General features: G+C 40.2%; 1 protein-coding gene across 2 annotated transcripts in view; it reads left to right on the top strand.

The window, feature by feature from the left end:
* Positions 1 to 15,517, top strand: part of PID1 (phosphotyrosine interaction domain containing 1) — an 89,907-nt gene that overhangs the window by 20,642 nt on the left and 53,748 nt on the right. The window contains exon 2 of one of the 2 annotated variants that reach the window (XM_033150334.1): positions 11,533 to 11,679. The exons of the other annotated variant lie outside the window; for it this stretch is intronic. Within the exon in view, the coding sequence (XP_033006225.1) occupies positions 11,533 to 11,679 (147 nt within the window). The remainder of the gene's footprint in view (positions 1 to 11,532; positions 11,680 to 15,517) is intronic. 2 annotated transcript variants of the gene reach the window in all.

Genomic DNA, 15,517 nt, shown 5'->3' with positions numbered 1-15,517 from the left:
ATTTCAAAATCAAAGTTTCGTTTTCACTTTTGGGGTGTTAGAACTTGATCCACTGAGTAACACAACAGTTGTAAAAAGAAATGGCTGAAAACTAAATGTCAGCAGTTACTCATACTAAAAGCTTATTGGCTGGCATATTGGCCAATCATTGTGCAGTATTAGAAGTCAGATATTCCAGTTGTTGAAAGGTGCCCCATGTTGAAATGTACCCCCCTCTCCCCTATGTGCGAATGCTCCCCTGCCTCAGACCTCCACACAAATGTTTGGATGGCTAGACTGGGAGGAGCTTTGTGTTGGGGTGGAAGTAGATTTTATAACATTTATAACACTTTAGAAAGGGGTACTCAAAAAACCATTTCCCCAACAGTTTGGTAGCCTTGCTACACCAGTGCTGACTATGGAGATTGGAGAATTCTAACGAAAACTGAAATGGAAACAGAAATGGCTATGTTTGTTTCTTTGTTCCATGTCCAGAACAGAAATCAATCCAGTGAATATGATTGGTATTTGCTGCTGCTGTTGTTTGCAGTCTGTAAGTGATTCGCAGTTTATTCCATTTCTATCCGCCTCCCAATTTGCATTGTGTTTCCTTTGCGTTGAAATGAATGGGGTGGAATAACGTAATGTAATGACAGCGTAACTTATGTAGTTTACATAATTAATTGCGTAAATTCTGTAAGTTAGTAATTTTACCACAGGAGGCAGTGAGATGAATTACGCACTTCTGGGTGGAACAAAACAGTGCTGCATGCGATGAATAAAGGGTGGAAATGAAAATGATGTCTCCTTATATCCCTAATGGAGAGGCTATTAAAATCGGAAGATACGCAAGAGTGCTTTTTCAGGAAGAAGTCTTAATGGTACAGTATAACATTTGTTTAGGCAAGTGTTTTTTTCAAAGACCCTGAATTTATTATTTTACTGAGGTAAATATTCCTTTGCTGGATAGGTTCTATCTCAAACCATCTAATCAGTCTACTAGATATGTATGTTTTTCATTTACAAATAGTATTGTTCAACACACTCTCTCTTTTAAGTAGTTGAGAAAAAGCCTTTTAAACTAAACAGTGAAGCTTGGAGTTCATAGAATCATAGAGTTGGAAGAGACCACAAGGGCCATCCAGTCCAACCCCCTGCCAAGCAGGAAACACCATCAAAGCATTCCTGACAGATGGCTGTCAAGCCTCTGCTTAAAGACCTCCAAAGAAGGAGACTCCACCACACTCCTTGGCAGCAAATTCCACTGTCGGACAGCTCTCACTGTCAGGAAGTTCTTCCTAATGTTTAGGTGGAATCTTCTTTCTTGTAGTTTGAATCCATTGCTCTGTGTCCGCTTCTCTGGAGCAGCAGAAAACAACCTTTCACCCTCCTCTATATGACATCCTTTTATATATTTGAACATGGCTATCATATCACCCCTTAACCTTCTCTTCTCCAGGCTAAACATACCCAGCTCCCTAAGCCGTTCCTCATAAGGCATTGTTTCCAGGCCTTTGACCATTTTGGTTGCCCTCTTCTGGACACGTTCCAGCTTGTTACTATGACTGGGTTCAAACTACCTTTTTGTACAATAGGTGAAGTAACTTTTTATTTTAAAGGGTTTTGTTTGTTTGTTTTGCATTCTAATCTATGAAAACGCACATTACACCAGTTCCCACTTCCTGGAAAATGCCCCACTCATGACCAAAACACAGAAAAAGGGCAGGCAGCAAAGGGGAGGGCCTAGAGTTGCCCAGAAGTAGAGAAAAGAACAGGATTTCCTCTGTTTAAAGATGTGGGAAGTTTTGATATTATGGCAGCATGCTACTTGGTTTTTGAGATCTTTGCTATTTTTTTCTTGTGAGAGATCTTTAGGTAGTAAAATTAAGAAGAAGAAAGAGCACACATGGAAATTGTGTTCACTGATCCTTTTATCCAAAGTATAACTCAATTCAGAAAGTTTGCCATGATAATATCACAGATAATATTAACTCGGGGTTTTACCAGTTGCACTGTAAGGACTGCCACAGGGGTGTTCTCTTATATGACCCCATTTGGATTGAGTGGGGAGGTGTGGAAGTGCACAGAAGAGGTAACTTGAGCAGGAGAACTTCCTGGCATCTTCCACCCTTGATAATAAGGGCATTGTTTGTGTGTAAGCTGTTCACACCGACCACTTTCTCACAATACATAATTTGTGGTCTTGTTCCTTGAAGATGGTTTATATCAAACAAAACTGCCATTCATAAAGGGCCAAGCAAATGTAGTAAAACATGGTCGTAGCTGGGAATTGCTGCAAACTATGGATTTATGTCAAGAATGTTAATGATTTGTTTATGAATAAGTGAGCCCATAGTATTGTGAAACATTCTCAGAATTGCTGAATGGACAGTTTAAACTGAACTGAGACAATTCCTGAGCTAAATAAGCTGTATTGGTTGTGTGTGTGAAATAACTGGTTGCAGCAAAGTTTATGGTTTTAATAAACAGCATTTTCTTTTACTCAGTCTGTTCAAATTATAAGTTGCTGCTGCTCACATATAAACATGGGTTTTCTATCTTTTTGTTTCTCAGCCCATAAGGAATAATTATGAACATGTACCCTTGCATATTGTAGATGATTAAAGCTGCATTTTAAAATCTAGCCGTTAAGAATCCTAGCATTTTAGAAAGCCTTGTATGGATTTGGCTACTAAAGCAGTATTCCAGAACCACAGCGAAGATATCAGCTTTGGAGTTTATTAACTAATAAATTATCATAAACTTTTAAAAAGATTATGAACTGCAAATTTCATTAAAGCAACTTGGAAGTCTTCCAGGGCAGAAATATTTCCTTCTATATCCAGGAGCTATGGCTATGTGAGCCAGTAAGCAATGGGGGCGGCACATTCCAGGAAATTGGTTATTTCAGGAATATATGTAGAAAACCCCTTATGTGGTTGGCATAATCATGAAACCCTAATGCAGTTGTAACTCTATATGTAAAGTCCTTCTCAGTGAGGATTTTTTCAGAGTTTTGCAGCTCACTTGCCAGTAAATGGTTACATCAGAGACGTGCTTTACCCTTGGACTGATTGGAACAGCTATGTACAGATTGGAAATGAAGCACAACTTGTTTTTTCCTATATGGCTGTCCTGTAAATACTGTTTCCACACTTACTAAGCTGATGGTTCCTGGAGTATGTCGAGATTTGAATGGTTTTCAAATATGTATAACTTTGGCAAACCATCTAGACAACATTTCTGTAGCCTAGATGAGGACAGGGGGTAAGGATATTAGATGCACAGGCAGTGCTCTGAAGTAAATTGGCTAACTATGAAATACTTTTTTCTTTTGGTGCCAAAGACGAGACTTTCTGGAGCCAGTTTTAATACATCCACTATATTTGAGCAGGCCAGCATCCAGAGGCATCAGACTGTCCCTTCTAGTCTAGATTCTACTCATAGTATTGAGAGCTTAATTTTATAACATGCTGAAATGAATGGAAGCCTGTCCATTGATTTGGACCTTTGAACTGGACTCGTTAATAGTACTTATGGATAAAATAAAAATAATAATGTTTGAGGTTATTGCTGCAGTAATTTCTAGTGGCTGTTAGTGGCCACATACCAGAAACTTCTTCTTATAAAAAACCCCCCACACCTTTCATTTCAAAGTGTATAAGAGCTGCTCTGCTGGATCAGAGCAAAGGTCTGTTCAGGCATGCCTGTTTTCTCCCAGCCTGAAAGATGCCCATGGGAAACCTGGAAGCAGATCACATTCTATATTTAGCATTCAGGCCTTTAAAATGCTTTCCATCAATTAAGTTAGGCTCACAGGTATACAGCTTCCCAGGCCCTGCAATCCTTTCTTAAATGTTCATGTTATGTTGGCCATTTCCATTGCTATAGGTATTGGGACTCATTTCCTGTACAGTGGACCCTCTAGTTACGTACCGCTCTGGATATGTAACTTTCAGGTTACGAACGCAGCAAACCTGGCGCCTCTGCCTACGGACTTTTCGGGTTGTGGACGGACCCCCGGAATGAATTTGGTTTATATCCGGAGGGTCCACTGTATATGATTCATTCAAGTACAGCAGTGAAACTCCTCTCCACTCCCCCAAGACGCATTTTGCTGAAGAATGGTATACAAATTCGCAAAATGAGTGGAACCTGTAACAGAATGTAGCAGCATGGCTTGCTGATGTTCAGTGTTCTAGCCACTCTATTCCATTTCCCTTCACCTGCTCCAGTTTTGGCTGTCACTTGTGTATCTTTCCTTTGATACTACCTTCCAAAAATAAGTGAAATGATTTCCAGAGTGTTCAGGGTTGCCTAGCCTTGTCTGCTTTTAGCAGCAAGTTCCTTCCCACAAGTACCTTGTGAAGAGACAAATGTGGACAATTCGTAGTATTCTGGAAAGTTGATGGTTTGTGGTGTTTGGAAAAGTCAACAAAATACAGTTAAGAGAGCATTTTTTTTTTTAAACCCACTTTAAGATACTTTTGTTCTATCTTCCCACTAGCTGTCTCTTGAATATCCAGAAATGGCAGTAGGTGATAAGAGGTATGCAGGTCGAAGGTAGATTGTATTTATCACATAACTCAATAAATGCCACCATGTTTTGTTCATGCATTCACAGCAATGAGTGGTCCATGTTTTCTGGCACTTCCGTCATGGTACTTGCCACAAACTTTTCAAGGTTTGTGTTAAAAGACTTCGCTGTGTCTGCTTAAAGTGCTACAACCACTAGGGGGACAGAAGGGCTGCAAGGTGGGATCTGACACCATGGAGTGGTAAAAGTGTCACCTCGCTGGAACAACTGAATTTTGCAGCATTTTAAGAGACTCAAGTGACGAAAATGGTTGCAGCGTTGGTTCATTTAACTAGAAAGGATATCACCTTATTTTTTTTAATTTATTGCACCTATATTCCACCAATTCTCCAAGGAGCTCAAGGACCTGGTGTACATGGTTCTCCCTGCCCTCATTTAATCCCTACAACAACCCCATGGGGTAGGTTAGGCTGAGAGACAGTGACTGGTCCAAGGCATAGCTGTCAACTTTTCCCTTTTCTTGTGAGGAATCCTATTTGGAATAAGGGAATTTCCCTTTAAAAAAGGGAAAAGTTGACAGCTATGGTCCAAGGTGTGACCTTCATGGCTGAGTGGGGATTTGTACCTTGGTCTCCCAGGTCCTAGTTTGACATTGTAATCATTACAAACATAACCAGCTGCATACAATTAGAAAATGAATATAGACCACTTCAATGTGTATAACAAAAATATAATAATGAAGAAACAACAAATAAAGAGCGACCAAGCGGGTAGTAACCCCACTGGACTAATTCAAAAAGCCATTACAGTCTTAGTAATTCCTGTATATATAGAGAGCCAACAGGTGCAAAAGAAGGTTTTATAAAGTCTTTTAGGTTTCACATGAATCTTCAAAAGGTCAACAGGTGCAAACAAGTTGTAGTAATGTCACAAGTTTCAAACAAGGATTCCCGGAATAGTCATCCTGTTTCGCCCATGCGGGCTTCTTCAGTGGTAGAGACTTCATATGTTGTTCAACAAGATCATGATTGTAATGACCAAAGGTTGCTAGCACACTGGTTCTCCAAGGCGTGCTATGTTGGCTGAGATACAGCCTTGTAAGGGCATTCATAATAATTGATTAAACAAAGGTGTTTCTATGGGCTTCCACACTCCCTTCTCAGAGTTCGAACTTGGAGTGGACCTTTCACTAGCCGGGCTTCAGAAATAGATAAACCCAGACTAAGATTTAACTAAGTCCACAGCTCAGTCTGGGTGGTTAGTTCTACCCTCCACCCCAGCGGATGAGGTGCTTCTGGTTAATTACCAGTAGGCCTTGCTTGTTTCAGCAGTTTGATACTCTTAAGGCATGGGGAAGACATTGGTCCCATCGGCATTTTGGGACTAGAGTAAGTGAGCGGCAATGTGACCTCAGGTCAGGGAGGTCTTGGCAGAATGGTCTTCTGTGCAGGAGCTCCTGGTGCAATTTCCTCTAGTCCTTTGATTCTTCAAGTTAATGCATCATTCCTTGAAAAGGAAGTTGGGACACTTGGTAACAGGGACAAATACAAGTTATACCATTCCCCCACCCAAACTTTTAGTTTCTTTGAAGTTCAGCAACATAAAACATTAATTTTTTAAACACATTTTTAATGATTTTGAAACAAGTACAGTAACCATTAAACACTTATCTGTAACACACAGTACCATAAGCTCATGTTCTCTCTCACTCATTGAACCATAGCCTTCACCTGAGTTTACCAGGATGTTGTTATTTTATTTTATTTTTCTCGGTGGCTTGGAGAGCAAATGATTTCTTGTGCTGTCAGTTTCTTTTTCTTGTTTTATATTTTCTCTGACTCTGGATCCTAGCCAGTGAATTTCTTTATAGAAAAAGACCCTCCTAATACAATACAATACAATACAATACAATACAATACAATACAATACAATACAACGCCAGCTGTTAGAAACTACTCTCCCCTCAGCAGGTTTCCAGACACCCAAGCATATCTTGCAGCATCATGTAGCACAACTTGTCCCTAGACTTAACACAGATGTAGCCTTATATCTAGGTTAGCTAGAGTTATTTGATCTCTGTGTGATTTCCTAATTTGGCTACTTTGGGAGGCTTCTGAGAAACTGCTACCTCCATTTTTAGATGGTTTTTCAAAGTCACCAGCAGAATTCCACAAATTGTTTTCTGGAGCTGAGGCGGTCTATCTGCCAGAGCTGCTAATAATTCTCTATGCTTAAGGTTTAAGCCATCGCCTTAAATAAGGACCTATTTATCTTCATGCACTATTCTCACATCCCAGTTCCAAGAAGTACCAGTACCAATGCTGTACTTATGCTGTGCAATTGAAACTTGTACGGCATAAGAAGTAAAACGTAGTTGGGCACTCATTATTTTTATTTTATATTATTTACCCAAAGTTTCACATACTTATTTAAGCTGAAGAGCCTTAGTACCTTTGCTGTTCTGCAAAACGATGAAGTGTTATATTACATCTGTCAAATATTAGACCATTTTAGAAGCATGGGGCTTAAAAACAAATGAAGTCTGTTCTTCCTTGAACCTAGATAGTCAATATAATTTCTTTTCCCCATGCTTGAAAAAGTGATGGTTTTACTTTGTGATGACTGGTAAGAGATGCACAAAGAAGCTTTGAAGAAAACAGTTCCTCTGCATTTGTTTCCAACTTCATTGATAATAATTTCCCTCCGCCCCGATAACCAGATGTGGTTGTTCTCAGCTGATATTATAAAGGCTGAAATAAAATAGCTGAAAATTAAATCAAGGTTAAGTAATGCTTGTAGCTGAGAAAATATGAAATTGATACTCTCCCTGGGCCATATAGAACAGAAACTCCACATAGCATGAAACGCCTTTTGCGTTATTCTATCTCTCTTTCCCAACTTTTTGCTCACTAGTTCAGTGGGATTCATGACTTTGTATGGTAAAAGATCTGATCCAGTAATCTTTCTATATGCATGTTTACAGAAACACTTTGGAAAAGCATGTATATTTCAAGACAATTAGACTTTTCTGGGCAACTTTACACTCCAGAATTTCATTGAATTTGATAGAGTTGTAGTTATTGTTCCTGAGTGATACGAAAGCATATGTATCTTGCAACAGGTGCTGCACCAGATCTTGGGCTGACCTTTAAAGCCCTAAATGACCTTGGCCCGGAATACCTGAAGGAGCGTTTCCACCCTCATCTTTCAGCCTGGACACTGAGGTCCAGCTCCAAGGGCCTTCTGGCGGTTCTCTCACTGCGAGAAGTTAAGTTACAGGAAACTAGGCAGAGGGCCTTCTCGGTGGCACCCGCCGTGTGGAACGTCCTCCCATCAGATGTCAAGGAAATAAACCAACTATCTGATGTTTAGAAGACATCTGAAGGCAACTCTGTGTCAGGAAATTTTCAATGTCTAATGTTTTACAGTTTTTTATGTGCTATAAGCTGCCTTGAGTGACTGGGGAAACACAGCCAGATGGGTGAGGTATAAATATTATTATTACAGTGGTACCTCTGGTTATGAACGGGATCTGTTCCGGAGCCCCATTCGTAACCTGAAAGGTCCGCATCCTGAAGCGCTGCGTCTGCGCATGTGCGCGACGCGATTCGTCACTTTGCACATCTGGGCATGCGCAAACTGCCGAACCTGGAAGTAACCCGTTCCGGTATTTCCGGGTTCGGCGGGTTCATAACCCGTGATGAACGCAACGTAACATGAGGTACGACTATATTATTATTATTATTATTATTATTATTATTATTTTGTTTAGTAATTATTTTCCTCAACTATGTATTTCTTGTATCATATAATGCATGTGCATCATGTGTACTGAGTGTGACAGTGTCCCATCTGCACAATTTACTCCCCACAGAAAATGTTTTTGAAACCTGATGTTAGCATTTTGGGTGGGTGCCTTGCCTAGGGTGCAAAATAGCCTGGTACTGGCACTGGTCATAGGTGCATATGCTCTCACCATACAATGTCTAAGTTGCACATCCGCTTTCACCACTGCTAGAAGGAATCACCAACAACTATTTTTATACCACTTAGTCACTGAAGTTCATAAGATTACAAAACTCTCACACAATAGGCAAAACCAATTAAAAATTATAATAAAACAGATAGCTTACTCAAAAATGCCTGCTGAAATAGAAATGTTTTTGTCAAGCGCATGAAGTTCAACAGGGACTAATTGATAATATAAATGTGCTTGTTTGCTTCTGAATCTTCTTTCATATAATTTTTCTAGTTTAAAATTGGAATGATAAGAGATTACATTAGCAGTTATGCAGCCTAGCTCTGGCAACGACTGCTCTCAGTCTTATGAACCACTACCAAAATTAGGACTGGGCTGGACACATAAGATCAAAACAAGCCAAGTGTATGAGAAAAGGATGGCAAGCAAAATGTGTGACAAAGAATTTAGTACCAACTGCTGACTTGAAAGTTTGATGGGAAATATCTTTGAACTAATTTCAGTGTATTGAATTAACAGCAACCTTAATCATTTCCTTACTGTTGTGGAAGTTTTTTGGAAACTGAACTGCTTGCGCAAACAGTATGGAAATATTGGTGCATCTACCGGTATCTAGCATGATACATGAGTAGGATGGCAAAGCAGCTATTACTTATGCACACTTTTCATGTTCATGGTTTTTCAAGTGTGCAACCACTTACCATTGTGATAGCTTTATTTATTTTGGTTTGTGGTTAACTTTTCATTCAAGAACGTTTCATACTGTTTTGCCGGGGTCACCAATATTGTGTTTATGTAAAGAATGCTAATTGTTTGTTGCTGAGAACTCATGAAATTTGTACAAAGAATTCTTATTACATGGCTTTTGTAAATAAAGAATCCACGGGACATCTGTGATTACATAAAACAAAAATAGATGGGGGACACTGAAAAAAAACAAATAACCGTGTAGTCTGTAGACTTAAACTTGAACACACACCAAAGTGTGGATGCTGCCTGCTGGGGCTGCATTGCTTTTAGTGGAATGCACACATTGCCAATTGGAGTGCATATTCTGTGGAAAGCCATTCAGTGCAGGTACAGTGCATGGGTGCTCAGACACGCAGCATGCCTTTGATGACCTGCGCCACAAACTAGATATAATGAGCACTCTTATTGGGGTGGTCTGTAGACTGACAGCTGTGGTCTTACATATACTAGCCTTTTGCGCTCTTTCACTCTTGTCTGATGTGACCTTTAAAGCCCTATGCGGCCTAGGACCCTCGTACCTACGGGACTGCCTCTCCTGGTATGCCCCGCGGAGGACCTTAAGGTCCACAAATAACAACACTTTGGAGGTTCCGAGCCACAAGGTGGTTAGATTGGTCTCAACTAGGGCCAGGGCCTTTTCAGTACTGGCCCCAGCTTGGTGGAACACTCTGTCACAAGAGACCAGGGCCCTGCGGGATTTGACATCTTTCCTCAGGGCCTGCAAGACGGAGCTGTTTTGCTTGGCCTTTGGGTTGGACTCAGTCTGACCCTTATGTTTCCCTCCCCTTATGGTTTTGATTTATGGGCTACTACTAAAATGAGGCTGCATTTTAAATTGTATTTTAACCCATATTTTAATTAACTGTTTCTTCTTTCTTTTACGTTTTATTGTAATTTTATTGGTGTTAGCCGCCCTGAGCCCGGTTCTGGCTGGGGAGGGCAGGGTATAAATAAAAATATATTATTGTTATTATTACCATTAACCCTTCTTTTAGACTTTCTTAGCTTCTTTTGGATTCTTATGGACTTTTATATATATTTTCTGTTTCAACTCCTTTTAGTGCCCCCCCTAATAGATTTTAAATGACTGTATCCCTCCCTCCTTATGCTGGTCTACGACTGTAATAACGTGTTGATTGGTGATTGATTGGTAGTTTAAAGGCCCTTTTGAATGGTGGGAAGTTCTTGGAGAAAGTGAACCTGAGAATGCATTACAGTATGTTATGTTATGTTATGTTTGTTATGTTATGTTATGTTATGTTATGTTATGTTATGTTATGTTATGTTACCATGAGTGGTGAAAATCTTGAGCTTGACTTCCTTTTGGAAGAGAGATTGCTGTAGACATATGGTATTTTGGAATATTTGATTTATCTACAAATATACATAGATCATAGATAGAGGTGGGGAACTCCCAGTTTTGGGATCAGATGCAGCCTTACAGGGCTTTCTTGTTTGGCTTGCTAACCTCTCCCTAGTCCCCAGTCTTCTTAGGCCCACTTTTCCCGCTAGTGAACTATTCCTCACTGTTCTAGATTCAGGTAGGTAGCTGTGTTGGTCTGACACAGAGTATCTGAAGAAAAGTGCATGCACACGAAAGCTTATACCAAGAACAAACTTAGTTGGTTTCTAAGGTGCTACTGGACATTTTTTATTTTTTTATATATATTTCCCACTGATCAGAGGAGTGGGTGGGGAGGGGATGGGGGAGATCATTGGAAGGGCTGCTCAGCTGCTTAGTCGAATCACCTCAGAAGCAAGGGAACAAGGAGTCTCCCTGCAGAGTTACCAATGGAGTTAGTCTGGTTTTCCTGTCCCTTCTTCCTCACTAAAGCTTTCTGTGGCCCCCGAAGGCTGCTCCTGAACCATAACAATGTAAGATATGGCATAGAGGACTACAGAGGAAAGGGGGAATTGATGGAAATCAGAGGGCTACCTTCCATGAGGTCAAGAGCATTCTACTTTCACAAGAGTAGGTTTGGATCCAAACCAACCTTTACAATGTCCTGTGTTATGTATTTTCTCTCTCTCTCTTTCTCTCTCTTTTCATTTGTAATTTGAAAAATGAAAAAGAAAAGCATATATTTCAAACCTCCCTATCTTGGATTTTTACATGAACTTAAAGCAGTTTTCATTCCCCCCAGCATTGTTTCCATGTCACTGCACAGATCATTAGAACAAGCCAGGTAGAAATATTGACCTTCACGTTCGTTGTCTTGAATTTAAACACATAAATTCTGCAAAATAAAATAAAATCTTCTGTCTTTTTTATTCTGTTTTCATTTAGCACTTTCAGACCATGTTGAAGACTAAGCTAAATGTCTTAACCCTTCGGAAGGAACCTCTCCCCACAGTGATCTTCCATGAGCCAGAAGCCATTGAGCTGTGCACCACAACTCCATTAATGAAAACTCGGTCACACGCTGGATGCAAGGTATCTAATAATTCAAAATCCAGGCAACATGCCTATTGTGGAAATATTCTACACCAATAGGGGTGAGAAATTTAAACACCTATGGTATTTAAACAGCAGTATTCAAATATTAGTTCAAGGTGTTAGATCCAGGCTAAAGTTATTGTGTATACTAAGTCTTGCTGATTTCATTGGGTCTGCTCTAAGCATGTTATGGGTCTTAGTCCAACCCATTAAGTTCCACAAAATTAAAAATAGAATGTTATTAAATCTCAGAAATTTTTACTGTGAAGCGAATTCACTCTGCATGATTCCTGGACTGGTACGGACCATAATCATATCCTCTGTTAGGTTAGGTTTTTATTTTTCTTTATTTTAATTTTGGCCAAATTCCTCAATGACAAATGAGGACGCTGGAACCTAAAAATTGTTGACCCCTTGAATCAGAGGTAGGAAAGTAGATCCAGTCAGTGGGCTGGATTCTAGCTTCCCCTACTCCCTGCAGGTCAACTTTTACAGTGAGTGGGATCACTTTCCGGTCAGTCACACGACATTGCAATGGTGCCAAGCAGTTGACACTTGTCAACTGTTACAGCAGTTGACACGTCAGCTGTTACAGCAATTTCCTTTGAAGGTGCGTGATCTGCCACAGGAACACATCTTCAAAGCAGTTTGTTGGCACTGCCAAACAGGCGTTTTCTAGTTACAACAAAGTCCCATAGAATGTCAGGTGTATGGCAGGAGGGGCAGTTCGTGGGGAACAGCTTCACAAGCCAAATTAGGACCCATTTCAGGCCTAATTGGGCCTGTGGGCCAGAGGTTCCCCATCCAGGCCTTGAATGATTCTTATTTTAAAATGTTAGATTAAAAACCACACAGAATCAATTCTTAGAGGTTGAAACTTAGCATGTTTAAGGCCAGAGGTTGGAGTCCTTGAGTAGATGTGCTGCAGAAGACATCTCTGCTTCAATACCAGGGAAGTTGCTGCTAATCAAGTAGAAAGTGTTGGGCTATGTGGACACGGGTGAGGGTGAGGTTTCCATCAGTAGAATGGGAAGGGAAGCAATATACAATGATTCCCCCTCCCTCTGCATCCCTTCTAAATCTGTTCTGGAGGGTCCTGCAACCCTTTGGAACAGATTTAGAGGTTTATATTTGAAATGGTCAAATATTGCTTCTCTCTTAGTTCTGTTGATGCAAGCCTTATTTTCACCTGAGTGACATGTTTGGCTACAACCCTTAGCTGTATAAGCCAGTTTCTTGCCCCAATTTTTATCCTTTATCCTAACAAATTTCATTTGGTTGGATCCTTACATTTGGGGGTTTACTCATGGAATTGGGGGAATCTTTAGCTCAGTAGGTGAGACTGTATGTAGCTCTGTGGTAGAGTACATGCTTTGCATGCAAATAATCCAAAATTCATTTCACAGCAATTCCAGGCAGGGCTGTGAAAAAAACTTCTGCCCGAAACCTTGGTGAACTGTTGGCAGTCAGACCAATAGTCTGGCTATGAACTAGGCATCTTATATCCTATGAGAGGCAATTTGTACCACTTGCCGCTGCAGCCTCTTCCTCCACAAACATCTGCTCTGGAGAATTGGAGACCCTCCAGAACAGAATGGGAGGTGGCACAAAAACTGCAGGGTGAAGGGGAAGCTCTCTTCTCTTTGTGAAGGAGTGTATATTGGATATAAGCCACTAACTTGAGTCACCATTTTATTATTGTGCCTTTACTTTCTCTTTCAAAAATAATTTTAAAATCTCACGTATTAATGGGAAAAACAATTTATGTGTTTATACAGTCAGCTCTGTTTATAATATTTAAATCTCTGGAGAGAATGTAGGGGTGGGAATAGGATTAAGAATTTGTTGAGACTTGTACCATCTTAGCAAAAAAGGGCTCTTACACATTAGCATGTTTGCAGAGTCAAACAGAGTGTAAAATGTACTGTACCTTCTGCTAGTGAACTTGAATTCCGCATTAGCATTCTTCATAATCCACACCCACTTCAGCTGACCACACCCACTTCCTGGCTGGAAGCAGCCCGCAGTCCAAAAAAGTTAGCCACTTCTGCCCCTAGGATGTTTTGGATTATTAACCTTTCCTTCTGTGTCCTTGAATTCTGCAGTTTGTGAACTGCTCATTTCTAAGGAGAGTTACATTTATTGTATGGTTGGGTCCTACTGAGCTTTGATGTTCATGGGGTTCTTAGGATTGAGCATTTCCAGCAGAAAATGTCAGAGGAACTGAACATATAAATAGTAAAAGATAAAACAATAGGCGTTTTCGTAGCAAAATATGTTGACCTTGAAATCAGCTACCAAGTTGGGGTTATCTGTTTCCATGGGGGGAGGTCTTGAATGATTTCTCAAGCTCAAAACTGTAAACATAACATATTCACTGGACTACACCAAGCAATAAAATAACTTTGAGCTATTGTGGTGGTAACACTGGAGACCAAAGTGGCTACTGGATACATCATAAAGAAGGAGGTCCAAAATTGTGCCCATGGATGCTATGGCAGAATGCTTCTGTGTGTCTGTCAGAGTAGTTGAGGATTAGCTAGTTGCCCAGTGCTTCAGTCCACACTTAGTCACCTTTTGTTGAAAGTCCTTATACTCTTGTGGTTACCCATCACTATGAGATTTCAGGTGAACTATCACAGCTACAAAGAGATGAGCCCTCCCCAAAACAGTTTGGCTGTTGATGCTTGACATTGGATGGGTTGGCTCTTGTTTTACAGCAAACTTTAAGCCATATGGTATGGCCACAGAGATCACTCCAGTCTCAAAGAGGGAGCATTTGTGACAGCTACCAACAAAAGAGATTTGGGGTGTGTGGGAAGAGAAGCCAACCATCATTTAAATGAAACAAGTCATAGTCTTTGAGCTACCGGTATGTCCTGGCTTGTTAAAACAGATTAAGGCTCAGCATTTTATTCAAAAGCAGTCAAAACCTATGTTGCTCGAGTTTAGATGCATTTTATGTATGGGGTGGTTTGCATCATAAGATTAAGAGCTAACCATGCTATACTTCTACTGTTCTTGGTTCTGAATCTCCTTTTTATCATGTAGCTAAGTCAACAAGCTTGGTCATTTCCCCTTGTCTACAATTGTTTCCAACTGATGTTTTGACACTAGTAGAAGAACAGCCCAGGTTGCTATGAAGACAAAAATGGCAAAACCTGAACAGTGAAGCAGAATATGCCAATTCTTCATGCCCCCATAAATAACAAATCTCCATGCACAATATTCTGATTGGGAAAATGGCCAAGGAGAGAACAGGTGTCGTGGTGTGCCTATTTGGCTTTGACCAGCATCCTAATTATTTATTGATTTCCAAAGTGTCAGAATATATTGTGTGAAAATTGCTGGCACAGTTCGTTAATTTTCATTTGAAAACACTTTCCTTCTACTTCAGAGGTGCACAATTACATTTAAATTTGACGTTTGAATTTATTGATAGTAAAAGTAGCATGCTCCACTTATAGTTACAATGCTAGTTTCTAGCAGTTTCTTTACATTAAACAAGAACTAGCACATATTTACTATAAATAGCAGTGAAAAAAAATTATGGTTTAACTCTATGAGCTGCTACCTCAAAAGTGCAGCTTACAGGTTAGATAGTGGTTTTGCATTGTGTCCCCTTATACCAGGTCTGGCATTCACAAAGATGTTGGCATTTTCCATTAGCACTACTATACTGGTCTCTTTCCACGATACTCCAAACTGTTTGGAATGTTTCCAAATAGTTAATCCGCTTGGGAGACTTCTAGAATTACCAGCAACAGACATTGTCAGGATATGCTAGCCCTGTGCTACTCTGAAAGCTCAGGTGATGTAGTGTAAATAGTGTTGA

The sequence above is a fragment of the Lacerta agilis genome, chromosome 5 (assembly GCF_009819535.1).
Source record: "Lacerta agilis isolate rLacAgi1 chromosome 5, rLacAgi1.pri, whole genome shotgun sequence".
Classification (NCBI taxonomy): domain Eukaryota; kingdom Metazoa; phylum Chordata; class Lepidosauria; order Squamata; family Lacertidae; genus Lacerta; species Lacerta agilis.
Note: the sequence above shows the minus strand (reverse complement) of the source record. Positions and strands in the feature narration are given on the sequence as shown.